Source organism: Enhydra lutris, unplaced genomic scaffold (assembly GCF_002288905.1).
Source record: "Enhydra lutris kenyoni isolate GAN:26980312 unplaced genomic scaffold, ASM228890v2 scaffoldscaffold29, whole genome shotgun sequence".
In the NCBI taxonomy this organism is placed as follows: Eukaryota; Metazoa; Chordata; class Mammalia; order Carnivora; family Mustelidae; genus Enhydra; species Enhydra lutris.
The window spans coordinates 6,109,332-6,137,128 of record NW_019154113.1 but is presented as its reverse complement, the minus strand read 5'-3'; the positions used below and the strand labels follow the sequence as shown (position 1 = coordinate 6,137,128).

General features: G+C 47.6%; 1 protein-coding gene across 1 annotated transcript in view; it reads right to left on the bottom strand.

Moving 5' to 3' along the window:
* LOC111152668 (tetratricopeptide repeat domain 23) overlaps positions 1 to 27,797 on the bottom strand; it is a 109,187-nt gene that overhangs the window by 7,953 nt on the left and 73,437 nt on the right. The window contains exons 7-9 of the mRNA XM_022511223.1: positions 24,058 to 24,163; positions 11,790 to 11,917; positions 6,939 to 7,088 (exon numbers count right to left, since the gene is read on the bottom strand). Coding sequence (XP_022366931.1) covers positions 6,939 to 7,088; positions 11,790 to 11,917; positions 24,058 to 24,163 — 384 coding nt within the window. The remainder of the gene's footprint in view (positions 1 to 6,938; positions 7,089 to 11,789; positions 11,918 to 24,057; positions 24,164 to 27,797) is intronic.

Sequence of the window (27,797 nt, the reverse complement as noted above, 5' to 3'; positions counted from 1 at the left end):
ATCCCTTTAACCATCCGCTCCCATGGTTATACCGCATCCACCGACTTACAGACAACTTGGAGGAAGGAGCGATCGGAACATCTTCCAGCGTGCTTCTCAACCCAAGAACAGGATTTTTTTTTTTTTTTTTTTAGGAACAGGATTTTTTTGATGTGAAATTCACGTCATGACCTCCTCTCTTCCCAAAAAGGATTGGAGGGGATCTGCCGCAGCCCGGCGATAGGTTTAGTCAGTGACCGTTAGGGAAGTCAGGATCAAGGACAAATAAATAAGACCGCACCTGCAAACAGTGTGGTGAACACAGGGCTGTGTGAGGACTCCAAAAGTGCCCTGGATTTCCTGGTATCCGGGGCAACCACGAAAACACCACACAGGCTAAAGGGAAAGTAAAACTCGGTGGTCTGCGGACGGAATGACAGTGCGTGAATTATGTATAAAAGACAGCTGTCAACCAGAAAGTTCTGGGTGCTTGGCCGGCTGGAGGAACAGCAGGTCTAGGGTCTTAATCCATGACCACACAAGACCCTTCCAGGGCTGGCTTTTTCATCTATAACCTACGAGTAAAAACCATTTTCCTCCACCTTTCTTCAACTGATTCATCATAGTGGGAGAGGGGTCACGTAACATCGCGTTATTCTTTTATGGAAATGTTTACTGTTGGAAGCTGTGAGGTGGTCAGGCAGTGGACCGACGCCCGATGAGGACAGTACTCACTAGGGGATTGGCTACCCCAACTCCACCCTGTCCCTGGGTCCAGGGTGAGTCCTGGGAGACTACTGACCTGGGAGACAGTCTTTAGGAGCGCTTTTTTTGCAGCTTTTCACCGGGAGGAAAATGATGGCAGTGATAGCCATCCTAGAATCAAACCAGGGCTCTATGTTGCACAAGCACGTAGAACTTTTGCTGTGGAAGTTTCCATCTGGAGCCAACAGATTTCTCCCTTTGCACCCTGCAGGCAGATGCCTTTGAAAAACAGATCAATAATATGGTTTTCCTCTCGGTAATTTAATCCCACGGTCTGCTTTGTTTCTCGTGCCTTCCTGTTTTTTTCGGGCCCACAGGACCATGCCCGGGCCGTTCAGCCCAGGAGGGCACATCTGGAAAAGCCAGTGTTCACTGGATTCCTGTTCCAGAGTTGACAACGTGGGGGACACAGCTGTTGTTGTGATAAAAAGGAGAGAAGCTCTCGGCCGGGAGGTTTAGAAACCTGCCGCCGGCTCCACAGAGCCCAGTGCCAAGTACGGCGACTGGGACAGCCGGGCTCAGCAGCGGGCAGATGTGCAGGGCGTGTTTCACGTCTTGTGTCCATGCCCCAGCGTTCACAGCATGGCCAGCCCTGTCCTCAGATGGGCACAAGCAGGGGAGGGGCAGTGAGGACCGTGTGGACCACAGCCCGCGTGACAACAGACACAAGTTTCAACCCTTTCTTCCCGTGTTCTGGCAAATGGCCCGATAGCTTTAAAATGTCGAAGTCATGGTGTTCGGGACTGATGGTTAATGAGGCCAGACTGAAGGGAGAAAATGTCACTGACGTCCAGGGCAGCCTTCGGGAGTGATGAAACCTGACAGTGTCTCGAGGCTGACCTGATCTTAAGCCCCGTGGGTGGGCATGGGGCCCAGAGCAGTGATCTCAACCTTCTCCCAGAAGCTAAAATGCAGATCCCTGGGCCCCGGGACCCCTGCCCGAGAGTTGGGTGACCTTCCCCCATGCCTGGTGAACCTTACTTAAGATGAACCTGCCCAGGTACAACTCACTTGTTTCCAGGCAGCTCAGCCCCTTCCCTTGAAGACAGGGCTCCTAAGGTCTGACCTGCAGGGCTGTGAGGATGAGGAACAACGTACGAGCCACTCTGGGCAGCAGCCACCTGGCCCTGAGTCTGAGGTCGGTCATGGTACCTGCTGCTCCGCCCCACGGGAGACAGCAGGGTCCTCATGAAGGTTCATGTGGCTCCTACTCAAGTTTGCCAGCTCCCCCCACTCCTGGGGTCCCTCCCCGGCCCAGAGTTGAGTGACCAGGCTGAACCCTCAGCAGAGGAATCACAGCAGAGGCTCCTAAGGGCAGGCAGTGCCTCGGCCAGGAGAGCTCTGCCCTCTCCTCCTTCTGGGGCTCTGGGGCCCCCTGGGCCCCGCTGGATCCTGCTGCTCCTGAAAGCAGCCTCCCTGCCCTCCCCTCCTTCCATCCCCGGCACAATGTGGGGGAAAGGAAGTCTGGGTGTTGCTATTACTACCATTTCACAGAGGTTTCTCGTCTTCCTCAAGCCTCTTGCCCTTGATTCTTGGCCCATTCCAGTCCATTCTCCACATGGTCCTCACTATGATTTCTCTTTTTTTAAAATCCAAAGTACAAATATAGACCTGTGGTGTCCTGCTTAAAATTCCCCTCATGGCTCCTAGTTGCTTAAGGCAACGTTCAGAAAACTTCTGCGAAGGGCCACGCAGTAAATATTGCGGGTTTTTGTCTCTACATATAGAGACAAAAATGGTGGCTTACTGTGTAGGCACGTACAGAACAAGAGGGAGAGCAAACTTCGAGTTTTTTGTTTTGTTTTGTTTTGTTTTAAGATTTTATTTATTTATCTGACAGAGAGAGATCACAAGCAGGCAGAGAGGCAGACAGAGAGAGAGGAGGAAGCAGGCTCCCTGCTGAGCAGAGAGCCCAATGCGGGGCTCGATCCCAGGATCCCGAGACCATGACCTGAGCCGAAGGCAGCGGCCCAACCCACTGAGCCACCCAGGCGCCCCCCTCGAGTTTGTTTTATCAGTGAAATTACACGTAGGTGTTTTTGGAATCTAGTTTTACTCAGGAGAATAGGTTTCTTTCTTGGTACAGGTAAGACTTCCCTTAGTGAGGGCTCAGTTAATGTTCCCTATACTCCAATCGATTTACAATCACTTGTAAAATGATGACAGGTTTTATGACTATCTGTAAACACCATTTTTAACTTGGCGTATATCCTTAACTGTAATGAAATAAACACAGACAGTGCACTGGCCATTGTTTGGGACCCCTGCTTGAAGGATCACGTCTCTGCCCCTTAACTTACAAACATGGCTGCCAAGACTTGTCCCCATATCTTTCTCAGATGATTTCCTGCCAGATGGTCGGCCCTAACTAGTTTTTGCTTCTTAAAGAGGCTTTACTCTCTCACCCCCGAACTTCTTCTTCGCCCCATTTCCAACCTGGGAATTCCTGTCTCTGTTGGGCTACACTCTTTTTTAGGACTACTTATCTGTGGACACCTTCCCTAAGCCCCTTTCCTCCCACAGATCTCGGTGTGGACCTGGAGAATTTAGCACATGATACCACAGTTGGGGGTTTACAATCTGTAACTCCCTCATTGGCCTGGAACATTCTCAGGGAGGAAGCTATTGGATGCCTAGTGGACCCATTGCACGTGTTTCAACAACAGGGAGGGGCTCTCTCTGGGACCCTGTCTCAGGTTTTCTGACTATGGGACTATGTTTCCTGCACCGTCTCCACCCTGGGCCACCCAGCCACCATGAGGGAGCCATGTTCTTACAACCAACCAAGGCCCTGGCCTCATCTGATTGATCCAGGGTGAGCACTTGATTCAAGTCAGGTCTATAGCCCTTTCCTTAGGATCTTTCAAGCTATGACTGGGAAATGGCGCAGGGGTAGGAAGTAAAACTGGAGGGCTGGCAGCCATGATCTCCATCTTAAAGGAAGACTGCCATGACAGGCAGGAGTCTGGGGCAGAGATAGCCTTGGAACATTCTCCTGAGGCTTAGCTGTGTCCTGCTTTGCTAATCATCTGCTTATTGGCCTTTCCCTGGAAACCATAAGACAAGAGATACCCCTTTATACCTGAGCTGGTTTGACTGTTTTCTTTCAGTGGTAATCCAAAGACTCCTTCTTACTCTGATCTTGGCATTCTCCTCACCGGGTCACTGGTTCCCCAATGTTTTTTTTAAGGATAGGAAGTCTTCATTCAAACAAAATCTTGCTGAGAAGCCCGAGGTGAACCAGGAGAAGTGCAGAATAGATTACCTCGTCTGTACCTCTTCGTGCCAAAGCCCCACTCCGCCAACTCCTGACCTTACAGTCAAGGCTGAGACACTCAAGTCTTTGTAAAAAACAGAAGTAAAGGTATCGACTCTTCAAGTCGCGATAGGGCTTAAATAAGTCAATATGTGTAAATCATTCAGCACAGTTCAGGGGATATAACAATCAGTTAATAAGTATGAGCTCAGAAGTGGAAGATGGAGAAGCCCAGGGCAACTGCCATCTTAGCTTCCCTCCTCCATCTTCCCTCAATAATGTCTTTGGCACATGTATAATGTTTAGATTATCTGAAATGATCAGTTTAACATATCTCCCTGCTCAGACTGGAAAGTCTCATGGAGACAAGAAGCATATTTGTCTTGATCATTGTTTTTCCCCAGGTCTGCTGAGCACAGCTACTGGCGCACAAAATGGTGACTGATAACTACCATTGACTGTGTGATAATTGATACATGTATCCTGTTGTTAAAAACTAGGCACCATGCATGTTACCAAATCTGATGCCTTCTGCCACAGATTCAGAAAAGTCCTAAGAAGAGAAGAAGGCTCAATGCATAGGGCAGCCCACTCAGAACTAAAGTTAATTCTTTTGGTTTGGTCAGTTATGTTACTTAGAGGTTCCCAGGATTTCCCCATTTTAACACTAATTCATGTAATGAAAACACAACATGACAAAATTTATGGGATACATTTAAAGCAATAAGAAAAGGAAAAGCCACAGCCTAAAACACTGTCTCAGTAAAAATGAAAACAAATGAGTTCAAGTCCCAATTCAAAAAGGAAAAACTCCAAAAAAGTAAAACAAAGTAAGTCATGAGAAAAGAAAAAATAAAGATAAAATCAGAAATTAGTGAAACAGAATAGGAAGGCAATTGACTATGGAGTTTGAAAAACTGACAAAATAGACAAACCACTAACTAACTCAGTCAATGGAAAAAGTGAGGAAATCCAAATAAAAAATGAAGAAATTATAATGAGAAGAGAACTATGAAAAAAGCAGAGATTTTAAAAATTCATGAAATTACTTTACAAATCTCCATGCAAATCATTCTGAAAATGATAGATAAATACAGTTCACTAAAATGACCTCATCGGAGATAGAAAGCTTCAAAAGAGCAATTTTTTATAGAGAAATAGAGAAGATTATCAAGAAATTCCCTGCCATTCAAAAATAGCACCAGGCCTAAAAAGTTTCACAGGGGGTACAAACCTTCAAAGACTAGATAGTTTTAGTGTGTGCATAAATTCCTTCAGGCATAGAAAATAAAGGTAAATTTCCAAATTATTTTTATGAAGCAAATATAACATTGTTACTTAAACAAATATCACTTACCAATACTTGTGCAAAAAATCCTAAAATAAATATTAGCAAACAAATCAACATTATATTGAGAAAATAGTTCAATATGACTATGGGGATTTATTACAGGAATACAAGGTTGGTTCAATATTATAATAAAATACACCATATTAAGTGATCTAAAAAGAATCATATGATTATTTCCATTGATGCTGAAAAAGTCTTTGATAAAAATCTAGCACTTATTTCTAATAAAAAATACTCATGAAAATAGAAATCGACAGATATTTCCTTATCATGATAAAATATATAAACCTTAGTCCAAAGCCAGCATCTACTATATGAAGAATCATTATAAATATTTCCACTAAGATCAGAATAAGAATGCCTATTATCTCTACCATTACTTATTATTGTACTGGAGGTATGAGCCAATGCAATTAGACAAGAGAAATCAATTAGAGGCAAAAGAATTGGAAAACGGAAAGTAAAAGTATTTGCAGATGATGTAATAGTACACCTGAAAAACTTGAAAGAACTGATGCTCAAATGAACTCAAACAAGAAAAGAATTAAGCAAGATAGCAAAATAAAATTAACAGAGAGAAACCAACAGTTTGCATACACATATACACACACATACATATAATATTAGATAGAACTCCATTTATAACAGCATTATGATTAAGGAAGAGGAATGTTTAGAAATCAGCCTAATAAGAAATGTGCAGAATTTATACAGGTTACACTTTAAAATGTGCCTGAATGATCCATAAGTAGACATGAACAAATATAAAGACATCCCTTGTTCTCAGTCTTCCAGAAGTTTATAAATAACATGATCCTCCAAAAAATACCACCAAACTTCTTATGGAGCTAGGCAGGTTGATACTAAAATTCATGTGGAAAAATAAATACGCAAAAATGTTTAGAAAACCTGATACTCTAGGGAGATAAAAAAACCCTGAGGGGAGTGGTGTTCTACCAGCTATTAAATCACGCTATGAAATCTCTATAATTAAGACAATGAGGCACTGGAATTCGAATAAACAAAAAGACAAATGGAAGAGACCAGAAATGGAAGAGACCAGAAATCCAGAAATCCACTCTAGCATACACAGAAGTGTAGTACATGATGAACGTGTTCTCTCAAATCACTGGAGCACAGATGGATTCTTTGACAAAGGGTGTTGGGCAACTGGGTATCCATTTGAAAAAAAGATAATGTTAGATCCTTACCTCACACCTTCCACACAAACAAACCCCCGATTTAAAAAGAAACTAGAAGAACACAAGAATTCAAGAATTCCTCCATAAACTGACTCTACAAAAAGAGTACAATAAAATAAAAGATTGATGAGTGGCCTTAGGCAAAAATTTGAAAATAACTGCATGCTAAAATAAAAAAATCACTGATAATTCATTTAACAACATATGTGTATAAGAGGATGACTCTACTGTTTATCCAAGAAGTGTTGTCTTAGCTTGGCTGCAGAAGTGGTCATCTTACCTAAATGAGCCACTGATAAAGTGTCACTTAAAAACAGAATGGTAGAGGGAGAGAAAGTTCGCCGTGGGGAGGGTTTAGCCAGGTTAGTATTGAGTCCAGCTTTACCTTCTTCAGTTTCCTGTGGGCCCCAGCGTGGTTCCCCTGGGCCAGGTCGGCCCCACCCAACAACCGGTAGGTCTCGGCTACCTCAGGACTGAGATCACCACACACTGCCACTTTGGCTTCCAGGGACTCTCTCAGGATCGAGGTTGCTTTCTGTGACAGGAACAAAGGTTAAAGTTTGGTTAGAAAGTTCAAAGGCTCATAAAGAAAAATGCCCCTTAAGAAAATGATGTAACTGGGGACAGCCGGGTGGCTCAGTTGGTTTAAGAGTCTGACTCTTGGATTCGGCTCAGGGAATCGAGCCCCGAGTTGGGCTCCACAGTCAGCATGAGTCTGCTGGGATGTTCTCTCCCTCTGCCCTTCCCCCCACCACTCACACGCTCTCTCTCTCTCTCTCAAATAAATAAATAAATCTTTTAAAAAAAGAAAATGGGGGTGCCTGTGTGGCTCAGTTGGTTGGGTGGCTGCCTTCGGCTTCTGTCACAATCTCCGGGTCCGGGAACTGAGCCCCACATTGGGCTCTCGGCTCAATGGGGAGTCCCTCTGCCTCTGCCTCTCCCCTGCTCATGCTCTCCCTTATCAAATGAATAAATAAAAGAAAATGTTGTAACTGATGTGTATTTTCACTCTTCAGGGATTGGGTTTGGGTTGTGTCCCATGAGCTGAGCCTACTTTCCCTAAACAGAACACAGGAAATGGCATATATATGGGGCAGGGAGATGTTAACCACAGAGGGAGAACACACAAAAGACACATGGAGAACAAAGCCACCCCAGGTATTACGGGAATTCATTTTAGCTGAGTAGTAAGAACAGAAGCTAACAGGTAAAACTGCACTGAGCAGTTTACCTGCGTGAGCTCATTTAATTCTGTCTCTTTCAGATAAGTATTAATCCTCACTGAACAGAGGAGGAAACTGAGGCACAGAGCAGTCGAGAAACTTGCTCAGGATCAGACCGCTCCCCAGTGTTTGACCTGGAACCTGAATCTGGCCCATAATTTTAATCCTTTTCAGTTGCAGGCTCTTTTTCCTCTGCGCACAGAGACGTTCTTACATAAGTGAAAATTAGAGTTTCCTGGTAATTCATGTACTTAAAAAACATCCAGAACATATTCCAGATGTTTCTATTTCTCATAAGAAATACTTTAGGAAACCAAAAGCAAACATTCTAACATGGCAAAAAAAAAAAAAAAATTGAATATATTTGACATTTTGTGTGCTTTATCAGATTTATTTACGCCAACATCGAATAAAACACATGCGTTGGTCAGAAACCAGGATCTTCTGATATTAATCTCTTCAGTCAGACCCCAAGACATACAGAGGGAAAGCCCTGCCTGCCCATTGCCCACATGTCTCCTGAAGTTCTTCCATGGTCTTGTACGTCCACGAAAGCATGATTACGGCTACGAGACACAAACGCTGAATTTCAGAGCCAAATAAGGCTGGAACCAGTTAAAGAGCTTCCCCATACAGCCCTGAAGGCATCCTGATAAACCTTCCACAGATAGAAGGAGCTGGCAAAGCTTTACTCAGTTTATGGGCAATAATACGAGTTAAGTGCTAAGGGTGGGGTGTGGGGTGTGAAACGGCCAAGGCACCGATAAGGCAGAAACAATTTCTTCACGGAAAGATGGAATCACCCTCGGAGGAGAGAAACTGTAAATTGTGAAGTGTGTGACCTACCTTGGTGTGTGGGGAACTTGCCTGATGCTGAAGCCCATTATGTCCTTTGTACGTCCCACCCTCCACCCCCAGCATCTGTGAACGAGGATTTGGCAAGGTGCGGGTGTTGGGCTTGGCGACTTGTCCGTGGAGATTGGTCGTCAGGTTTTGAGGAGCCAGTGATGGAAAGAAGAACCAGACTCTTTTTGCTAAAGGAGGTCTTCAATGCCATTTCTAGCCTGGCAGGGGAAACTAGACATAGACGTGCATGAACTTGAATGGCCGGTGGAGATGGCAATGGAAGAGAGGTCACATGGGTGGGAACAGAGACAGCGTCACTCTGTGAGAGGCAGAACAGCATAATGGAGAGGAATGAAGGAAAAATAGGACCTGTGTGGGCTGAGGAGAGGTTACATGGGAAACTGGGAGCCCAGGGGTGAGGTGGGAGAAGGGCAAGGCCAGCCAGTGGGTTCATCTGACTGCAGTGGGGAGAGTAGAGTGGGGGGTGGGGGTGGGGATGAGGCGGGGAGTCATGGACCAGGCTGGTGGTTGGTGGAGGGCCTTCATGACAGGGTCGGGAGTTTGGATTTTCTTATGGGGAATAAGAAGCTGGAGAAGGTTCTTGAGCAGGAAAGCAGGAAAGAGTAGAAGGTGATCGAGCATGAAGCTAGAAGATAAGCCCACGCATGTCTTAATCTGCGACAGAGTGACCTTCACTTGCATTTTACCTTTAAAGGCATTTTCCTTCCCAAGGATTACTTTCCTCCTAGCACAGGGCTCTAGCCCATGTAGGGGCAGTGTCCGCATCTGGGGTGGTCTGAGCACAGTACCATGCTCACGCCTGGGACTGTCCTCGGGGCCCAACATTGTTGGCCACCTCCTGTGAGTACTCACAGGGAGAGGGCTGCAACCACATTGAGCACCGTGCAAGGCCGCCATGTCTGGTGGGGCAGGTTGTGTCCTGTACAAGGGCAGGAGAGCGAGGACAGTTGAAATCTAGCCTGTGTGTGCTCTCCAAGCAATGTGCTCTGGCACGAGCTGCAGCCACCCGAGGAAGAGGCAGCTTTTTCTATTCCTACCAGGGCACCAGAAGGGCTGGCAGGGGACTGAACAAAAGAGCCAGTTTGCTAAAATCTCCCAAGGAGGCCGAGGGGAGCGAGGTACATCTTTAGTTCAATACCACTGATCTGGGTGACTAGGGCAAGGGCGGTGAAGTGTGGCGTCGGTGACAGACACCAGGGCAGGAAGCCAGACAAGAATGGGGGGCAGGAAGGGGGAGGGCAGATGCCCTGTGGCAACCAGAGCAGTCAGGTGACCCAGAGCCAAGCCTCCACCTGCCCAGCTGCTCATGGCTCCCCACCACCAGCAAAAGGGTCCCTGCTCTTACGGAATCCAGTCCAGTCAGGGGATAGGTAGTACACGTCCACACATAACTTACTATTCTTATTATATTGTTATATTATTCCTATACCATGCCTTTCATATTGTTTTATAATCATTTATTTTCGAGAGAGAGAGAGCATGAGTGGGAGGAGGAGAGGGAGAGAGAATCTCCATGACTAGCACAGAGTCCGACAGGGGGCTTGATCTCACGACCCCAGGATCATGACCTGACCTGAAACCAAGGGTCAGATGTTCAAGGGACTGTGCCAACCAAGCACCCCTTATCCTATTATTGTGTCAAAAGGATTCTATGATGAACAATAATGGGAAGAATCTAATGAAGCCTGGGGAAAGGACTTAGGCCAGCGGGTGAGCGCTCAGAATGGATCCACACTCGCCGGACCAGCGAGGAAGAGCTTTCCACGAGCTGGAAACGAGAGCTGGAAACGAGAGCTGGCCACTCCTGGGAGTGTAGATTAGAAAAGGCCAATGTGGCCTGAAACTGAGCAGACTAAGGGACGGAGCGGAAGAAAGACCGGAGATGTCAGTGGAATCCAGATCGCGTTGAAGCTGTGGTGAGAAGTACAGGATTCTGATTTATTTTAAGGGCACTGAGCAGCCACTGGAGTATTTTGCCAATGGGGGTTCACTGATCAGATCTGTGTTTTGAAAAGGTCACCATCGCTTCCTTATTCAGAATGGATGAGTAAAAGGCAAGAGTAGAAAAGGCAGCTGGGGGACCAGAGTCTGTTCGTGCGGTCCAGGCAGGAGGTGATGACTGGTGGAGGGGGACATGACCACCAGTACGTTCTGGAGATAAAAATGACCGATGAGCTGGAAGGGGTAAGGCATGACGTGAGCAGACTCCCCCACTTCCCCTCTAGACTCCTGACCCACGTGCTCTCCACAGAACTTCTCCAGATATTCTAGAAGCTGAGGCCCCTGGAAGGTCCCTTTCTACTCAGTAAGATGATCTAGAAAAATATGCAAACTCCCATTTGTTATGGCTACTGTGGTCCTACTTTGGCCTGACGAACATGGGTGCTTCTGGATTAAAAACCCACGTTCCTTAAGCTCCTGTCCATTGAGAGTAGGGAAAGGGGTTAATTCTACAGACCAGCAGAGGAAATACAAGCTTTTCATCTCAAGGATTTGCTTTGATAGGTTCATTTGAAAAAAAAATTATATATATATACATATATATGTATACACACACACATACATATATATCTCAAGCCACAGCAAGCGGCTTTCTGGTAGCTGTTTGGCTTTGCATAGAATATGTTCCCAAGGGTTTAATTACCAGTGAATATAAACTCTGGGTCTTGTTCCATTTTTACAAGCCATAAAAAAGCATGCTTGTATGGTTCCATGGACTGTGGGCTGTAACTTCTGTGCTGTGTAGCTCTCATTAGGGATGTAAATTCCATCCATAACCCAAAATAAGGAGAGAGGGATCAGCCCCATTAATGGTCACCCTCTATCCCAGCCAGAAGCACAGGCTGTGAGAAGCAGGGTCTGCCCACTGGGTTTCCAAGGTTTCTAGTCTTTTAGGATCCTCTGTGGAGGCTGGGGGCCATGGGATCTACATTCTCAGGAATAGTTTTCATTTCCCAAGGCTAAGTATCTGGGAGGGGCCCAAGAGAGGCCTCCTGGGATTATCTACCCCTGTCCCCATGGAGTCTGGCACATGCCTCGGACACAGCAGGCTTAACGGATGTTTGCAGCACGAAGGAGTGGCCTTTTGGATGTCAACTCATGTGCATGGAGTACAGAGTAGTCGACTCTGGGCCAAACTCACTTACCTCTTTTTGTCCAGTGGCTTGTAGAAAATGGCAATAATCATCTTGAATTGAAAGAAATTTGGCCTTTCCCATCCCTTCAGCATCCTTAAGGTTTGCCATGCTCTCTTGAAAATACTGCTCGGCCACATCTGAAGAAAAGCATCATAACGACATTGGAAGATTGTTTGCGGAGTTGAAATGGGGGCAGGATAAATATGCTTTTAGTGGTGCTGAACGATCTGACAAGAGGACCGAGCTAATCTGCCCGGTTTTTCAGGAAAGACTGAGGTCTCAGAAGGATACGGCAATTGATGTTCCTTGGTTTTCATACCAGCAACATGGTGAGCAAAGCTAATGCCAACAGGGAAAACATTCCCCAGACCTGGACACACTGGCAATGTTTTCAGGCTGATTAACCATTAATTCTTCCTGTAAATCTGGTTGTTGCTCACAGAGGGTAGGGCTTCCATGGACTCTGTTATCTTAGAACCTAGTTCTACAACATTAAAATTTGGGAAAATATGGCTGACACGCCACTGAAGGAAGATACCCAACCATTCCAAACACATAAACATACCGGTCATAATATGGTGAACATGTTTTTAAATGTATGCCAACCTTGAAAGCAAGAAAAGGAAAACCTCAGGTATAGAAAACGAAGAAGGAACTAGAAGCCAGAGCAGTGAGTGGGGGTTGAACCTGAGTGGTCCATCAGCATCTATTCTACAAGAATGAGCACTAGAGATGAGGCCTGAGGACTCAGTGTGGTAAGAAGATGGAATAGAGGGGTGCCTGGGTGGCTCAGTGGGTTAAAGCCTCTGCCTTCAGCTCGGGTCATGATCTCAGGGTCCTGGGATCGAGCCCCACATCGGGCTCTCTGCTCAGCGGGGTGCCTGCTTCCCTCTCTCTCTCTCTCTGCCTGCCTCTCCGTCTACTTGTGATCTCTCTCTGTCAAATAAATAAATAAAATCTTTAAAAAAAAAAAAGAAGAAGAAGAAGATGGAATAGAGCTCCCAACAAAAAGCCAGTGTGCTGGGTGGAATTCTAGGATGGCGCTGTATGCCCCTCGCCTTTGTCGAATCCCTGCCCTGTAATGGTGGGTAGGACTTGCCCAATAGGATGAGCTATTACTCCTGTGATGAGGTTATACGAAATGACATGGTTGACTTTAAGGAAGTGAGATTATCCCTTGGGCTTTACCGACTCACCTGATCCCATTCAAAGCCGAGTTTTCTCCAGCTGGTAGCAGAAAAGGCAGCCAGAGAGATTCAAAGCATAAGAGGGATTAGACAACGAGGTTCTCCATTGGTGAGATGGAAGGAACCATGGTATGAGGACCCAAGAGTGGCCTGTAGGTACCGAGGGAGGTCCCTGGCCAATAACCAGCAAGAAAATGGGGTTTTAAGACTTCTGACGTAAGGAACTGAGTTTCTTAGTTCCTTGGGTTCCAATGGGTTTAAGCAATTGTCATTGGTTATGCAGCAGAAGAAAACTAACACAGTCAGGAATCCCTACAATAAGATAAAAACAATTGTATGGTCCGAGATGAGGCCTCATAGTTGTCCCACCCACCAGAGGCCATCGGTGGCTAGAAAAAGAGCATCTGAAACGGGGATAGCATATATGAGGCAGGTACATGAGTGAGTTTCTTTTTTTTTTAGATTTTATTTATTTATTTGACAGACAGAGATCACAAGCAGGCAGAGAGGCAGGCAAGCAGGCTCCCCGCTGAGCAGAGAGCCAGATGCGGGACCCGATCCCAGGACCCTGGGATCATGACCTGAGCCGAAGGCAGAGGCTTTAACCCACTGCGCCACCCAGATGTCCCCATGAGTGAGTTCTGAATCAATATCAACTACTTGGTTTGGAAATTCTGAGCCGAGAAATTAACTGGGAATGAGTCTGAAACTGGAGAAATCATAGGGCTCCAGCACAGGCATCAGCAAACGTCTTCTGTGAAGGACCAGATGGTAAATCATTTAGGCTTTGGGGGGCACATGGGCTTGGTCTCAGCTATTCACCTCTGCTGTAGAGGCACCAAAGCTTCCATAAACGAATGGTAACACATAAATGAATGGACGTGACTGTGTGCCGGGAGAACTTTATTAACTAATACAAGTAGCAAGCAGGACCACCAACCCCCGCTCTGGCAGAGGAAAAGGCAGTATCTTCCTCTCCCGGGAACGTGGGACTCCCGCGGAAGCCCCTGCTGGAGACGACCTCACAGCGACACATGACAAACACGCATCATTTGCCGGAGAAGACGATGTCCCACGTGTACAGTGGCCGACTGGACATCGCCTCTTGGAAATCTCATGTGTATCGTTTAGTGCAAATGCATATGAGCAAGAAGATAAAACATAATCTTCTGCTTCCTTGCATTTCCTCTGCATCAGCTTATTTCCCCTTTATCACCTCCAATTTTGCATTTGTGCGTCCTTGCTATTTTCTTGATTAGATCAGCTAGTGTCTTCTCTATTTTAATAACTTTTCCAAAGAATCCCCCCCTTGAATTCATTTTGCTCCTTCTGTGACATGAATGCCAGGTGCTTCCAAAGAGGCCCGCATGAATACAGCATTCCAGAAGTCACGGAGGAACAGGAATTGGGTCATCCTGTCCAGAGAAGGTGTCTGTTCCTGAGGCTGCACTCAGAGGGGGCCTGGGTTCGGGTGCCGGCTCTGATGTCTAGTCGTCCAAGATGATTACTGCCATTTTCTACAAGTCACTGACCTTAGTGCCTCCATCTGGAAAGGGGGAACATAACACTAGCATCTTCTTTATAGGGTTGTCAGGAGTAAGTGGGTTCATGCATATAAACAACTGAGGACATGTCTAACCCCTAGTCCGTGCTTCGTAAATGGTCATCATTTGAATTCAGGGACAGCTTGGAGGATCATGGTTACGGACGACCTCTGTTGCCCATGCAAGGTTGACTAGCAGGGACACCAGAAGCAGAGGTGGACATTGAGACATTAACAGGACAGGAGCACTATGAAAATGAAGAGTGGTCAAAAGGCACAGAAGCCTGGGCTCATCGGCACCTTGTGCCCACCTCGAGAGTTTTGAGAACACTGAAATTCACACTGAGCATGTTGGTCTCAAGAAATGATTCAAGTACTCGCCATGTGATCTGTTTTAGAAAGGAGACACCTGCATAATGCGTCTACCGAATCTAGTTAACCAAGAGAAAAGTTAGGTCTGAGAACAAGTTAAGTTTCAGTTCTCTGCAAGACTTACTTTGCTTAGCACCTAGGTAGTTGCCGGACAGAAGCAGGAATTCTGTTGGGAGGGGAGTTTTCTGGAGAGGTGTCCACGCCAGCCGGCCCCCAGAGTTTGTAGCGAGACAGAAGTTGATTGAACTGGAATCCCCTGTTCCTTTCTCTCAGTGGGGGGGGAGGGGGGTCTGTCCCCTACTAGACCAGCAGCTGGACGTCTTGGGTATTTACTCAAAATTTTCTCTTGGTAGCAGACAATTCTACCAAGTAGAAAATCTCTTCACTTGTAGTGCACTCATGGAAGAAAGCATTACAGATTTAATGTGCAAACTAAGTATTAATTTTGGCTACTCTGATAATCTCATGACAGCAAATGTGGGGATGATGTCGCATTTATTTTGTTGATTTTAAAAGCATTACAGAGATGAACATTCCAGGTCTAAAAATTAACAGGGATATTTAGGAGTGGAGTGCTTTTGCTCTTTTAATAGTCTGTCTAACTGGGAATTAACCAAAGAATGCAACTGAGCCCTTCTTGAAGACCAAAGATCTTTCTGAGTCTCAGCCTTGTTCCCCTGAGATGAGTCCTTACCGTAAAGACCCGCAGATGTCAAGCATATAGGAAGCGGTTGGGGCTGGGCGAGCAGGGACTGAGTTTCAGACTTTGGGCTTTGGCAGAAGTGGTGCCCTACTCAAAGGAGGAGGCAAAAGGGATGGAAATAGTTCCTTCCTCTTTCTGAGTAAGGAGCTGGTCTCTCAGACACAGGAGGACGCAATTGAGCTTGTTACCTTTCTAGCCCCAAGTCCTGCTACTTCTTAATATCCCTTCCCCCAGGAGTCACATGCTGACCAGCTGCCCCTCTAGAGGGTACCCCATTTAAGCCGGTCCCCTAGACCCGAGAGCCACCTGCTCCTTTCCCTTAGTGTAGCTGATCTCACAGAGATGCTGGGAGAGAGGGAGCCAATTGGCCTAACTCAAACTAGTACATAAATGGCTCAACCTTGGACTCAGAGAGGCCTGAGTATGCTTGTTAGCACATGTGGATTTCTGGAAGAGGGAGTGAGAGTGAGGGAGAGGAAGGAAGGGGAGAGAGGAAGTGATTTATTTATTAAGGCAGCGGGGTTACTGACGTGAACACAAGCCTGGTGTGGTGGTGGTGGGGCATCAGAGACGGGCCCTGCCCTGGAGTCTGCCCTCTGAAGGTGCTGCCTGCAAGGTCACTGGTCAGACGGGGTGAGGGTGGGGGAGGGGTTCTGTGACAGCTGTTGGCCCATATAAGTTGGCCACACATCAGGCATCCTGTCGGGGCCCTTGTAGATCAGAAGAGCCTTCAGTTTGGGAACAGAAGAAGGTGTTGGGCATGCCCTGTGGGTGGGTGCCTTCCCTGTCTCTAAAATTTGAAATGACTTTTATTTTTATCTAGGATACAGGAAAACTCCTTTACTGCAAGACTCTCGTGTGTTTCCCTCACCTGTTTAACTCCCAAATTAGGTGTCTGACCTGCGAACCACATGATCAGTCTTCGTGGGGAGAGCACAGTTGTCCTGTCACTACAGCTAAGGAGTGACTCCCTGATGAGCAGTCTGTTCTTCTGGGAGTGGGCATCCGCCTGGCGGTCCATGGTGGGCAAGTGATTTCCATGGAGATGGAAGGTCAAGCAGGGTGGGGAGATGCCGCGCCCCAGCCCAGACCTCGTGCCCTGAAGCCAGGTGTGTGTTCACACAGAGCTGGCCATTTCAGTGCGCTCACAATGGCCACCCCCAGCTTGGAAAACCTCTTCTAGAATCATCTGCAACCTGACGCCAGTGGCCTTGGCAGAAGATGAGGTCATTTTCTAAAGCACAGAAGCATGACTTAGCTTGTAAATCCGAGCCCGGGCGGCACAGGTGTCCCCAGGTCAGGAGTCCTCTCCCGTTTCCACTGCAACACAATGTTTAGGTGTCTGTGAGTGAGCGCGAGGGAGGAAGTGTGGCCCGGTGGGCAGGGGGGCTTAATGTCTCCTGGAGGCCCTGCCAGACTTTTCTTTTAAAGAGCAAGAGGAATGTGGGGTTAGAGTCTGACACACTGGAGGTTAGGAGGCTTTTAATTAAAACAAATTCCAGTGACTCTGGGCTCATTTTCTTAAGGTTGTCCTAAGGCAAGAGCTGAACAGTGAGGGCAGCTTTCATTAAGAGGGAGGACTGCATGTACGATGTGACAATACTCTTTTGTTAACAGTCTTGGGAAAGAATTTGTACCACGTACTCGCAGCAAAAGCTTTAAGGACCGCAGGGAAGCTAGCCTGGCGTTAACCCAGGGGAGCTCCGTCACCTAGCAAACGAACAGATGGGACCCATTTAGACCCTGTTGAGGGCTGCCATGGGCTCTGCCCAGGCAGCTGCCCTGAGACCACCTACCAGCCCTGGTGGGGGTGTGTGGTCCACAGTGGAGACCCTCTTTGGGAAGAACACTTTCCCAGGCCCCGGACATGGCTTCTAGGAGCGGCACACCTGCCACTCACTAGCCAAGCGATCCCAGGAAGTCCAAAGCCATCTGTGGGGGGCAGGTTTGCCTCAGTAACATGAGGTGACCAAGATGGCGGCAGGTTGGGTGAGGCTTGCGTGGGAGAGCGTTCCTGAAGCACCCACATAGTGCCAGGCCACCCACAGGCCCAGTCAGGGGCTCAGTCCTCGTGGGGATCTGCCTGCCTCCAATATTCTTGCCACCAGGAAGCGGACCCCATGTCTACCTCCCCACCACTCACAGTCCCACCCAGCAGTGGCCAGCCTGTGGCGGTTAGGTATCCAGCAGCCTCCAGTCCCTGCTACCTGGAGAAGTATATATGTTTTCCAGAAGCTGCCCTAAAAATCCTTTTGGAAGCCAAGTCAGGGTATAAATACCATAGGCTTTTCTGAGAAGTTCTGAAGACAAATTATTAGCCAGTAGAAGAGTGAAGAGCTGGATATCACAGAGGGCACATACCTCGTCTTCCCTAGCGGAGGACTGAAGCCACAGACTTTGTTCTCAGACACAAAGATGAAAGGCAGTTTGTAAGCAAGCCTTGAAGGGGTTTCGGTTTGCCCCAGGTTGTCCCTTTGTGAAGAGAGAACAATAGCACAGACTTGGGGAGAGGAGGAGGCAACCCCCTCTCATGGACCGCCCCCAAGAGCAGTTGACTGAAGCCCCCACTGTCTGTCCTCTGGGCTCCTTGGACCTCCAGGGACAGTGTCACTCATCTCCAGTTCCGGAGCGTGGTGAAGTAGGCAGTACCTGGCCTCTGTCTAAGCCTTACTTTGCCTCTAACTTGCAGGGTGACCTTGGACACGCCCTGGCCCTCGGTCCTCTAGATGGGATGTGAAGTAAGATGCCTTCCAGACTTTTCTGAGAGGAAACAAAGATGTGGGAGAGAGGGTAAGGGTTCTTCTCTGGCCTCACCCAGCTTGCTCCCTGCAGCCTTTCCTTCCTCACCTGGCCTTGAGAGCCCAGAACAGACATGGATGCCGACATCTGCTTGAGGAGCTCAGAGGCAGGCCAGGCTCGGGCTGGCTGGGCATTTTGAAGCAAGAAATGGGCCCTGCCTAAGAGCTGAGGAAGGGCCTCTCAGAGCACATGGGGCTCGAGGGGGCTTTGGGAAGGCTGAGGAGGGAGGAGGATGGAGAGGGGTTAGAAGGGAGAGAGGTGGGTGGGCGAGGCCAGCCGTGGCTCACACTCATTTCCACCAGCAGGGCTGTACCACAAACCCACCCACAGGCCTCCCCGGGTTGGAGGTGGGGCAAGGGGGCCAGCCGGGGCAGCTGAGGAGGGCCACGGGCAGGTGAAGGCCCCCTGACTGTGGCTGCTCCTGGGGGCCAGGTGACCTTTCAGAGGAAGTAAACTCCAGCCCACTGGAGCGGGGCGTATGCGTGTTCCAGAGCCAGTCTGGCTTCCTGTCTCCACGGGGGACACAGGGCCACAGAGCGGAGCATCTATAACCCCGGGGGTGGGGAGTGGGCTGCGCCTGGGGTGGGACCCAGCAGAGCGGCAGGCTGAGAAGGCAGGCCGCAGGAGGGAGAGTGGAGAGAAGGGAGGGTCACGGAGGTCTCTAAAACACGAGACTTCATCAAGAGGCAATGCCTTCCGATACTCATTTAATTTATGTCTACTGCGCAAAATGTGGAGAGAGCCGAGGATAAGAGGGGGCCAGGGAATTTATCTTGGGAATTACATCTTGGGAATGCACCCCGTGCTCATGAGTCTGGTCCCCATGGCCAGGGATCCCACCCCTGGCCCCCAAGACTCTGACCGGGCCCCTTCCCAATCCTGCCGGGTCTGGACCCTACAGAGCCCAGGCTGTAGATGGAGCCACTTCCAAACAAGGTCGCCTGTGCTGGGCAGGCTCTGCCTCTCAAAGGTTTACACTGAAATGTACTTGGCTTCCGCCCATTTCATTTTAATATCCTTTAGAAGAAGAGTTATAAACACAAGGCCAATGCCCTGAACACTCAGCGGGGTTGGGAGAGCTGTTAATACCAAGTTTGTCTATGGCTGCTCCGGGAAGCCGGCCAGGCTCAGGTCAGTGACATTCCAGGAGCCTGAATTGGAAGTCCTTATGCAATCCCAATCCTTCGTGACTTCTAGGGCAGTTTTGTCTGCATAAGGAATGCAGGAAAGGCACAAGGCAAAAGGATTCGCTTGAGCGTGGAGGCTGAAACACGCTGGCTTCTGGGCCAGGGGCGTTCTGGCTGTCCAAGGGCAATACCTTCAATGGGCATTTAGCGAGCAGGCTATGGAGAATCCCCAAATGAGAATTTTTTCTCATTAATGATGCTTTTTTAAAAAAATATGTATTCTGCACAGATAGATTTAAGCACAGGGAAGCAGGGCTGAGGTTCTTGTGCCTGTGGATTTCCATGGCATTGGGCAGAACATGCAGATTTGTTCCCAGGGGATCTGGCTGGGATTTCTAGATGCAAAGGGACTAAAGTCCATCACAGTCCTGCCGTCCTGGGTAAAAGACAAGCAGAGAGAGAGAGAGAAAGCGAGTGCGCGCGCATGTGTGCGCGCATGCACACACGCTCAGGGATGGGGTGGGGTTGGTCTCCCCTTAGCTCCCCTTAGTTTTCAAAGATAAGTTCCAAATTCCTCCCTTTCCTTTCTCCATGCTGGAGGCAGCAGAGGCCTGGGTCTGTTTCCTTTATTCTTGCTCAGGGGGGCATTGAGCAAGAATGAAGAGAGAGATGACTAGAAAACCTGGGCTTCCTGAAAGGTGGTGGGAATGCACCTGCCCACTCCCATGGCAGCTCCTGGCTGGCCAGGGCCCAGCTCATCCCTGCTTCCAAAGGCATGCTGACTCCACGCCTGTGACACGGGTCCCCTCGGCCTGCACCACACTTAGGCATTGTGGGTAAGAGACGCATCAAACTCCGGATCCCACAATGCTGGGTGACTTGCACAAGGTCAGTCGACTTGCCACAGCCTTTTGCACATTCACCACAGAGGGAACGAGGATTGTGACAGATGCAGTTTTCAAACTAGTGGACACAGTAGGAAGGGTTGTGGTCACTTCTTCTTCTTCTTTTTTAAAGATTTTATTTATTTATTTGACAGAGATCACAAGTAGGCAGAGGCAGGCAGAGAGAGAGGAGGAAGCAGGTTCCCTGCTGAGCAGAGAGTCCGATACGGGGCTCGATCCCAGGACCCTGGGATCATGACCTGAGCTGAAGGCAAAGGCTTTAACCCACTGAGCCACCCAGGTGCCCCTTGTGTTTACTTCTGATGTGCCCATTTAGGCGGCCTGACGCCTTAGGGATGGAGGCTGGTGCTCCTCTCCACACCTGTTCCCAGGATTCATGTTGCTGCCTGACAAGCAGCTGCTCTGATCCCCCAGATTCACTGCCTGACCTCAGCGCTGACTCGCCTTTAAGGCTCCAGCAAACTCTCCTCCTCACAGCATCCCGGTACCAGCCACTTCCAGTGAAGGGGTCATCAAGAAGCACCCTACAGACGGAGATGGACTGTGTCCTTTTTGGGTAGAGCGATGAGTAGACAGAATATAGACGGAGGGAATGGGCAGGGATGGGGAGCTGGCCGTGTCCACTCACTTGTAAAAGTTGAGCTTGTGAAAAGGATTAAGTGAGCACGTGTATGAGTTCCAGCAACTTCAGAGACAAGGCCAGCTCGACTAGTGACCTTATTCTCACCATGAGTCCTGCTATGTTTCTAGCAACCAACCCACTAAGCCTCAAGCCGAAGGGACCCCGTTCCCTAGTCCGTAAAGCCAGGCGCAGCGCCCTGCCCCCCTGGGGGAAGTTTTCGAAACATCTTTATTCTCCTCCTATAGTTCAAATGCTGTCTGGCAAGTCAGCTTGCGGGGTTCAGGCGGCCAAAGACAGAGGGGGAGCCCAGAGCCCGTGCGTGCTTCTGAACTAGCACATGCCCCCTGGCCCTCCCAACCCACCTCTCTGGGCTGCTTCTGCTCTTCTAGTCCTCTCTCTGTCCCAAATTCCACAGATTCCTCCACAGGCCTAAGGCAGGGGGGGGGGCAGAGCAAGGAAGGAAAGGGGGCATGTGCAGCCCTTTTAATGTAACAAGGAGGTCAAGAGCCTGGGTTCAAATCTGCTGCTCCCTGGCTATGCACCCCTGGGGAAATTGCCTAATCTCTCTGTGCCTCAGTTTCTCCACCAGAAACTGGAAGGACTTATACCAACCTCACCGAGGTGTTGTGAGGATTAACTGGGTTAATAAATGTCACTGGTTAGAACCATGCCTGTATGCACCATGATAAGCATTAGCTCTTACTACTATTATTACCGTGCGAGGTCATTAAATTCTCACAGATCATCTGTCATTCTCAATTTACAATACCCAAACTTATATTTAGACTAAAAAATGTATGTAAAAATAAAACAAATAAATATAAATATAGGTGTGTATACACACACATACACACACACACACAAATATATATATATATACTTGGATTGTCTGATTTGGTGAGTCATGAGAAGCCGAATGGCCTAACTTTGCAGCTAGAGGGAAAAACATTTCAGGACACAAGTTCTATCAGTCTTCACCCAATCTATACATTTTTCAACCAGCTGAGATGCTGGCATAGGGGAATCCCTCTAGGCAAAGAGGGTCTTTGGGCCTTGGTTTCCTCGCTGTTTGGTAGTCTCTCTGTCTCTCTGTCTCTTTTTTTTTTTTTTAAGAGAGAGAGATTGAGAGAACGAGTGGGAGAGGGGCAGAGGCAGAAGCAGACTCCCCTCTGAGCAAGAAGCCTGATGATGCGATGATTCGGGGCTCAATCCTAGGACTGCAGGATCATGACCAGAGCCAAAGGCAGCCGCTTAACCGACTGAGCCACCCGGGTGCCCCTAGCTGTTTGGCCTTCTCTTGGGCATTCCCAAGACTCCTCCATCCCCAGAACCATCCAGTTGTCTGAAACCCATGAGGCCTTGAGGAAACCAGGAAGGGCCTGACAAGCACTCATTACACACCTGATCTCCGGGGCAGAAGTTACAGGTCTGGTCCTCACACTTGTTTTGCCCCATGCAGAGTCTGAAACTTACTTGAGTTAGTTGGCATCACTTACACATAAAAACCTAGATTTCTGCCTTCTCTTGAAAAGGCAGATCTTCCATAGAAGCCTGCCTTCCCCTTGGTGGTAATGGGCTAGAGAGACCACTGCTCACTTTTGGTAGGGTACGGCTTCTCCAGTTGCTACCGTCCTCAGCCCTCTGCACGGTCTCTCTCACGTTACAACCAACAGTAGCTGCCATTTACGATTACGCTTGCTGCTACTACTGTATTGTTGTGACTCTCTGTGTTGCTCATACGGCCTACTTGATTCCTATAGACACTTAGATTTGTGACTCCTGCTAGTCTAGGGATTTCCATCAAACATGCACTGGCATCTTAACTGTCTTACTAGTTGGGAGTGGAAGGGTCTTTTCCCCTACGAAAGGAATTTTAAGCACCAATGAGCTGGTTAAAAAACTGCTGGCTTTTTGAAGGTTTTGTAGTGGATTGTTATATATGGAGTGTTCCAGGGAGAGAGGATCTGAAAGTGTTCCAGCCTTCTCTCTCTATCCCTAGATAGGCTGCTCGGCTCCAAAAAGGAGACCAGAACGAGGAGTCTTAAGGTCGGGTGGACGGATGGATAAACCCTGAAATCCTTCTTCACCAGCTCCTCCCTGGACTGGAACCCCTGCCTCACCCAGGGATCCGTGCAGACCAAGCTGCTCATAGAGGTGTCCCCTTCATCTTCATCTACCCGCCAGCCTTGACATCCTAGCCCAACTCCTGTACCCTGTACCCCAATTATTCTGGATCTCAATTTTACACTTGCTGGCCCACTGGATCTTATTTTACTATAGTACAGGACTATTTTTATCTGATATTTTGCAATATACCCATATAGGTCTTCTTTATTTATTTCTAAATATTCTGACTGCCTCACCCCCACCAAAAGTCACTGGAATATATGTTCTCCAGCAACAGAGGCCTACTGTATGCTCAGAGTCCAGAACTGTGGATTAAAGAACTCCCCAAGCTTGCTGCTCTACCTTTTACATGGGGCTAAGAAAAACCATGTGAGTCATAAATAGCAACTTCCTCTTGGACTCCTGAAACCATGTAAGTTCATCCTGATGGAAAGCCCAGTCCTGTGAAAGTCTGTGGGCTGGGGTTCCGACAAGCCAGATCTGTTGCCACAGTAGCTCCACAACAATCCTTAAAAATAGATCACCTTTGAAAGCAGAGCAGATTTCCCTGTAAGCCCAGCATGGATTCTCTGGGGCTCTTAATAGCTCTGGCTGGAGGAGAATTCACTGGATTTGAAAGCAAAAGATTAGAAAAAGGCCAAATAGAACAGAAACCAAAGAACACTGTTGAAGCTAAGGGAGTGGCACAGATATGCAGGTCCACATAAAGCCGCCAAAGCTCTCCAAGGGTCCTATGTCACAGACCCTGCCCACCTGTGGGCCCATCCTAAATTCAGCGGGTTACAGACCCAGCAGCGGGTTACAGACCCAGCAGCGCACGTGCAGGCACAGGGGTGGTGGTGGGGTGCGTAGAGCGGGCAGCGAACCCCGCCCACGGAAGGTTTGCGCTCACCTTGGTGCTTGGTACTCCCAGAAGCTACGGCAGCGTGGGCGACAAAATGTGCGGAGATCGCTGCCTCCTCTTGAGAGGGGTTTTTGCTCAGCACGATGAGATGTGCCTGTCACCAGGGAAAGAAGAAACAAGTTTATCTACTTGCTTGGTGGCAGCAACAGGGAACTGGTCTTGCAGTGAGTGATCAGCCGAAAGCCAAGGAACTTTCTAGCCAGGTAGACAATATGATTTATGTGGAAGCACAGTCAATTCTTTAGAAGACCTGAATCTTAAAGGCATGGGGAAATGGAGATGGAGAGGCTGGGTCCAGACGGCTTGAAGCTGTGATCAGGGCGCATCGCTAAGTAAATCATTTAAGTCTTGGCTCCTAGGAGTGTGGTAGTGTGGTGTCAACTGAGGGGGAAGAGGGAGGCGGGGAGGAAGGTTTCCAGAAGGAAGGAGATGGGTTACAGAGTGCCTGTGATGTGCAGAGGAAGTGGGCAGCCCAGGCCCCTGCCTAAGCCCAGGCTCCTGCCCGCACTCAGCCCAGAAAGGGGGACCCCGAAGGCGTTCGCAGCCTCCCCAGTGCCTGAGCCACCAAGCCCACTGGCCTGTATCCTCTTCACGCTGGCCCATGGGGCTGCCAGAGCACAGAAAACAGCTCAGTTCCTTGAAAATAAAACCCAATTTAAAATTCTTTAAGAGAAAAAAATAAAACCTACGACCCCTTGAATATAAAATAAAAACAATCCTCTCAAATAAAATGCAAAATAGATCTCTCCAAATAAAAAGATAGGAAAAAAAAAAAGAAAAAGAAAGCTATATTCATCTGACTGTCAACATTTAAAGTTTTAAAAACGCTATTAATATGTTCACTCAATAAACACACAATTACTGATCGCCTGTGGCAGGAGGGGCCCAGGCTAGAAAGTGTGCGCAGTAGGGAAAGGCCTGGGAAGTGAGCATGACGTCATACAATAAACTAGTGCAAGATGGCAGGTAGTTCGCAATTAATTGCCAAGAGGGTGACAGAAATACTAAAATACCGCAAATTTAAAAGGCGAAACTCCAGACTGGGATAGGCAAGACACACTAACAGCAGCTAAGGTTTCTTTCTCATTCGCAGTATCCATTTTACTTCTCTTAATTGTTGTTATCCATGTTTTGTAGTTGGGAAAGTTGAGGTTGTGGAATAGGTGACTTGCCCATGATAGCTCACAGCTAATAAAGGATGGAGATAAGACTCTGATCTTGATACTCTGATCTTACATTTGCTCCCCTTTCTGCCCTCCCCACCCCCCCAGCCCTGGCCCCTGGTCGCAGACATCACTGATTGATGCCATGGGAGCTGGCCTAGGAGACAAAACCATACTATTAGAACTTTCTAGTCCAGGGGTGCCTGGGTGGCTCAGTCTGTTAAGTGTCTGCCCTGGGCTTAGGTCACAATCTCCAGGTCCTGGGATGGAGCCCCACAGTAGGCTCCCTGCTCAGCGGGGAGTCTGTTTCTCTCTCCCAATCCCTTCCCATGGCTCATTCTCTCTCAAATAAATAATAAAATCTTAAAAAAAAAAAAAAAAAAAAAAAAGAACTTTCTAGTCCAGACCAAACAGTGAGACGGCAAAGACACAGACACTTAGTTCTCTGATGATCAGCTGAACCCATTTCTGAATAGACGCTAGACTGGCGCCTCATTAGTCATACTGAAAATCAGCTGAGTTACTAGCGCTAGACTTTTTATGATAAGGGCTACTCCAAATCAAGATTGCTGATAATAACTTTAATCGTTGTGTTAGAACAACCAGAATTTCATATTTGTAAATGCTAACAATATCCAATGTTTTAAAAATACTTTTCTTATTATAGGATATAAATAAGTATCTAAATTGAATCAAGTAATTCCCACAACCTACGAATTAGTCATTATCCTCAATTTGGCCTGGAGCTCTGACCTGAAATGCTTTCCAAGTAATGCACACTCCAAAAAGTAAAGACAATCGGAGCCACGGGGACAGGGTCAAACCATCACATGGTCAGGGTTTGCAGAGAGGGAAACAGAGAGAAAAAAAAGCTTGCCCCATCCCAAAGGCAAACTGAATCCTGTTTACTTGGGGTCTTCCCCTAGCTAACAATGTCCACAATCCACCACTGGGGAGACCACCTGGCGATGCAAGAAAAGATTTAACTCACATTGTTACAAAGACTTTTAACACACACAATACTTTAGATTGATGAAAACCCAAATTTAAAATAAAAGATTTCATATGTAGTTTCCACTCACTATCATAATTCAAGGCCATGTAAAAGATGTCTATCAAAATTATTTTCAAATGAATAATCACACGTTCTGAAAGCTCTGTAGGTCGCCTTTTGCTTCTGGAGACAGGAAGCAAAATCTTCCAAGGGCAAAAATGCGCACGATATCAAGCAAGTGGATCCTGAGAGCTTAAGGGAATCTGAATTTCACAAAATTGTCGTAACCTCAACTTTTTTGTGTGAGATACTAATATAAGCATTTATTATTTTTTCAGAAACTCCATCCCTGATCTAATTTATATCTGATGCTCTTGAAACTTCTAAAAACCATACGCTGGTTGGACATTGAGGGTGTTGGTGGCGGGGGAAATGCAGGAGGAAAAAAGAACCATGATGTTTAAAATGTGCAAGATAAGTATCTCATGGATTCGGTAAAATTAAATTCCATTTAATTTAATGCAATCCCATTCAACTTACCTTCATTTTTAACGACTTTCTACAAGCCAGACTGTGTCCTTCATCACACTTGGTCCTGCCTCGGTCAGGTCCACCCAACTTCTAGTCCTCTTTCCACTCCCCCCTTCGCACTACCCATCACTAGTCTCTTCCCTTCCTGGCCAGCTGGGAGCTCACCACCCCTCACTGCTGTTGTTTAAAAAAAAAAAGTTCTCAACTTCACTGAGGCCTTATTTCAAATGGTGAAAAAAGAGGAATCATATAATCAACCAGGAGAAGGGGAATGAATCTACTGCGGTTTATTCATATGGGGACTGAATTCTACCAGGGTGTATTAACATGGTTACATTTCAGAAACACACCAGCGGGCAGAAGAGTAACTTACAAAAGGTAGCGGAACATCACGGCACCGCTGAGGTTCAAGTTTCTGTTCTGAAGCAAAAAACAAAACAAAACAAAACCCCCAAACCCTTTCATTTCAAGCACAATCTTCCAAGTTCTCTAAAGACCAGAGCAGTTAAAAGCTACTCTCCCTGAAGCAGGTGGAGAGGGCCTGGAGGTTCACTTAGCTGCGCCCACCCAGCTGCCCCCAAAAGACCCTCCGTGGAACAGGAGGGCTCCGGGAGATGCAGATTGAGAACCACAGCTCTGCAGGGAATGGGAGGCCTCCTTAGCGAGCAAGCACAAAGGCAGTTGACAAAGCTAGTGATTAGATTACCCAATTTGCCAAACTAAACCACTGCTCTGTTTGATTCTGGAACAACGCTCTGTTTGCTGCAAGAATATAAATACCCCTGTTGTATACATGAGAGCATTTAAGGACTAGTTGTTAGTGTTAACAGAATTACAGGAGCCATGCCTGCCTGTCTGGCTTTATGCAGGAGCCCAACTAATGGGCCCCGTTGGGGATCTGTGGCTTGACTGTATTCGCTCCTCATTATTTATTAATCTCCCAGGGCTCAAATTTCTCCTCCCGTTCTTTATTGTCTTCAGCATCTTATGGTTATATGCTTATCAACTGTCGTCTTGAAGCTGAGAAGGGAGTGTTTAAT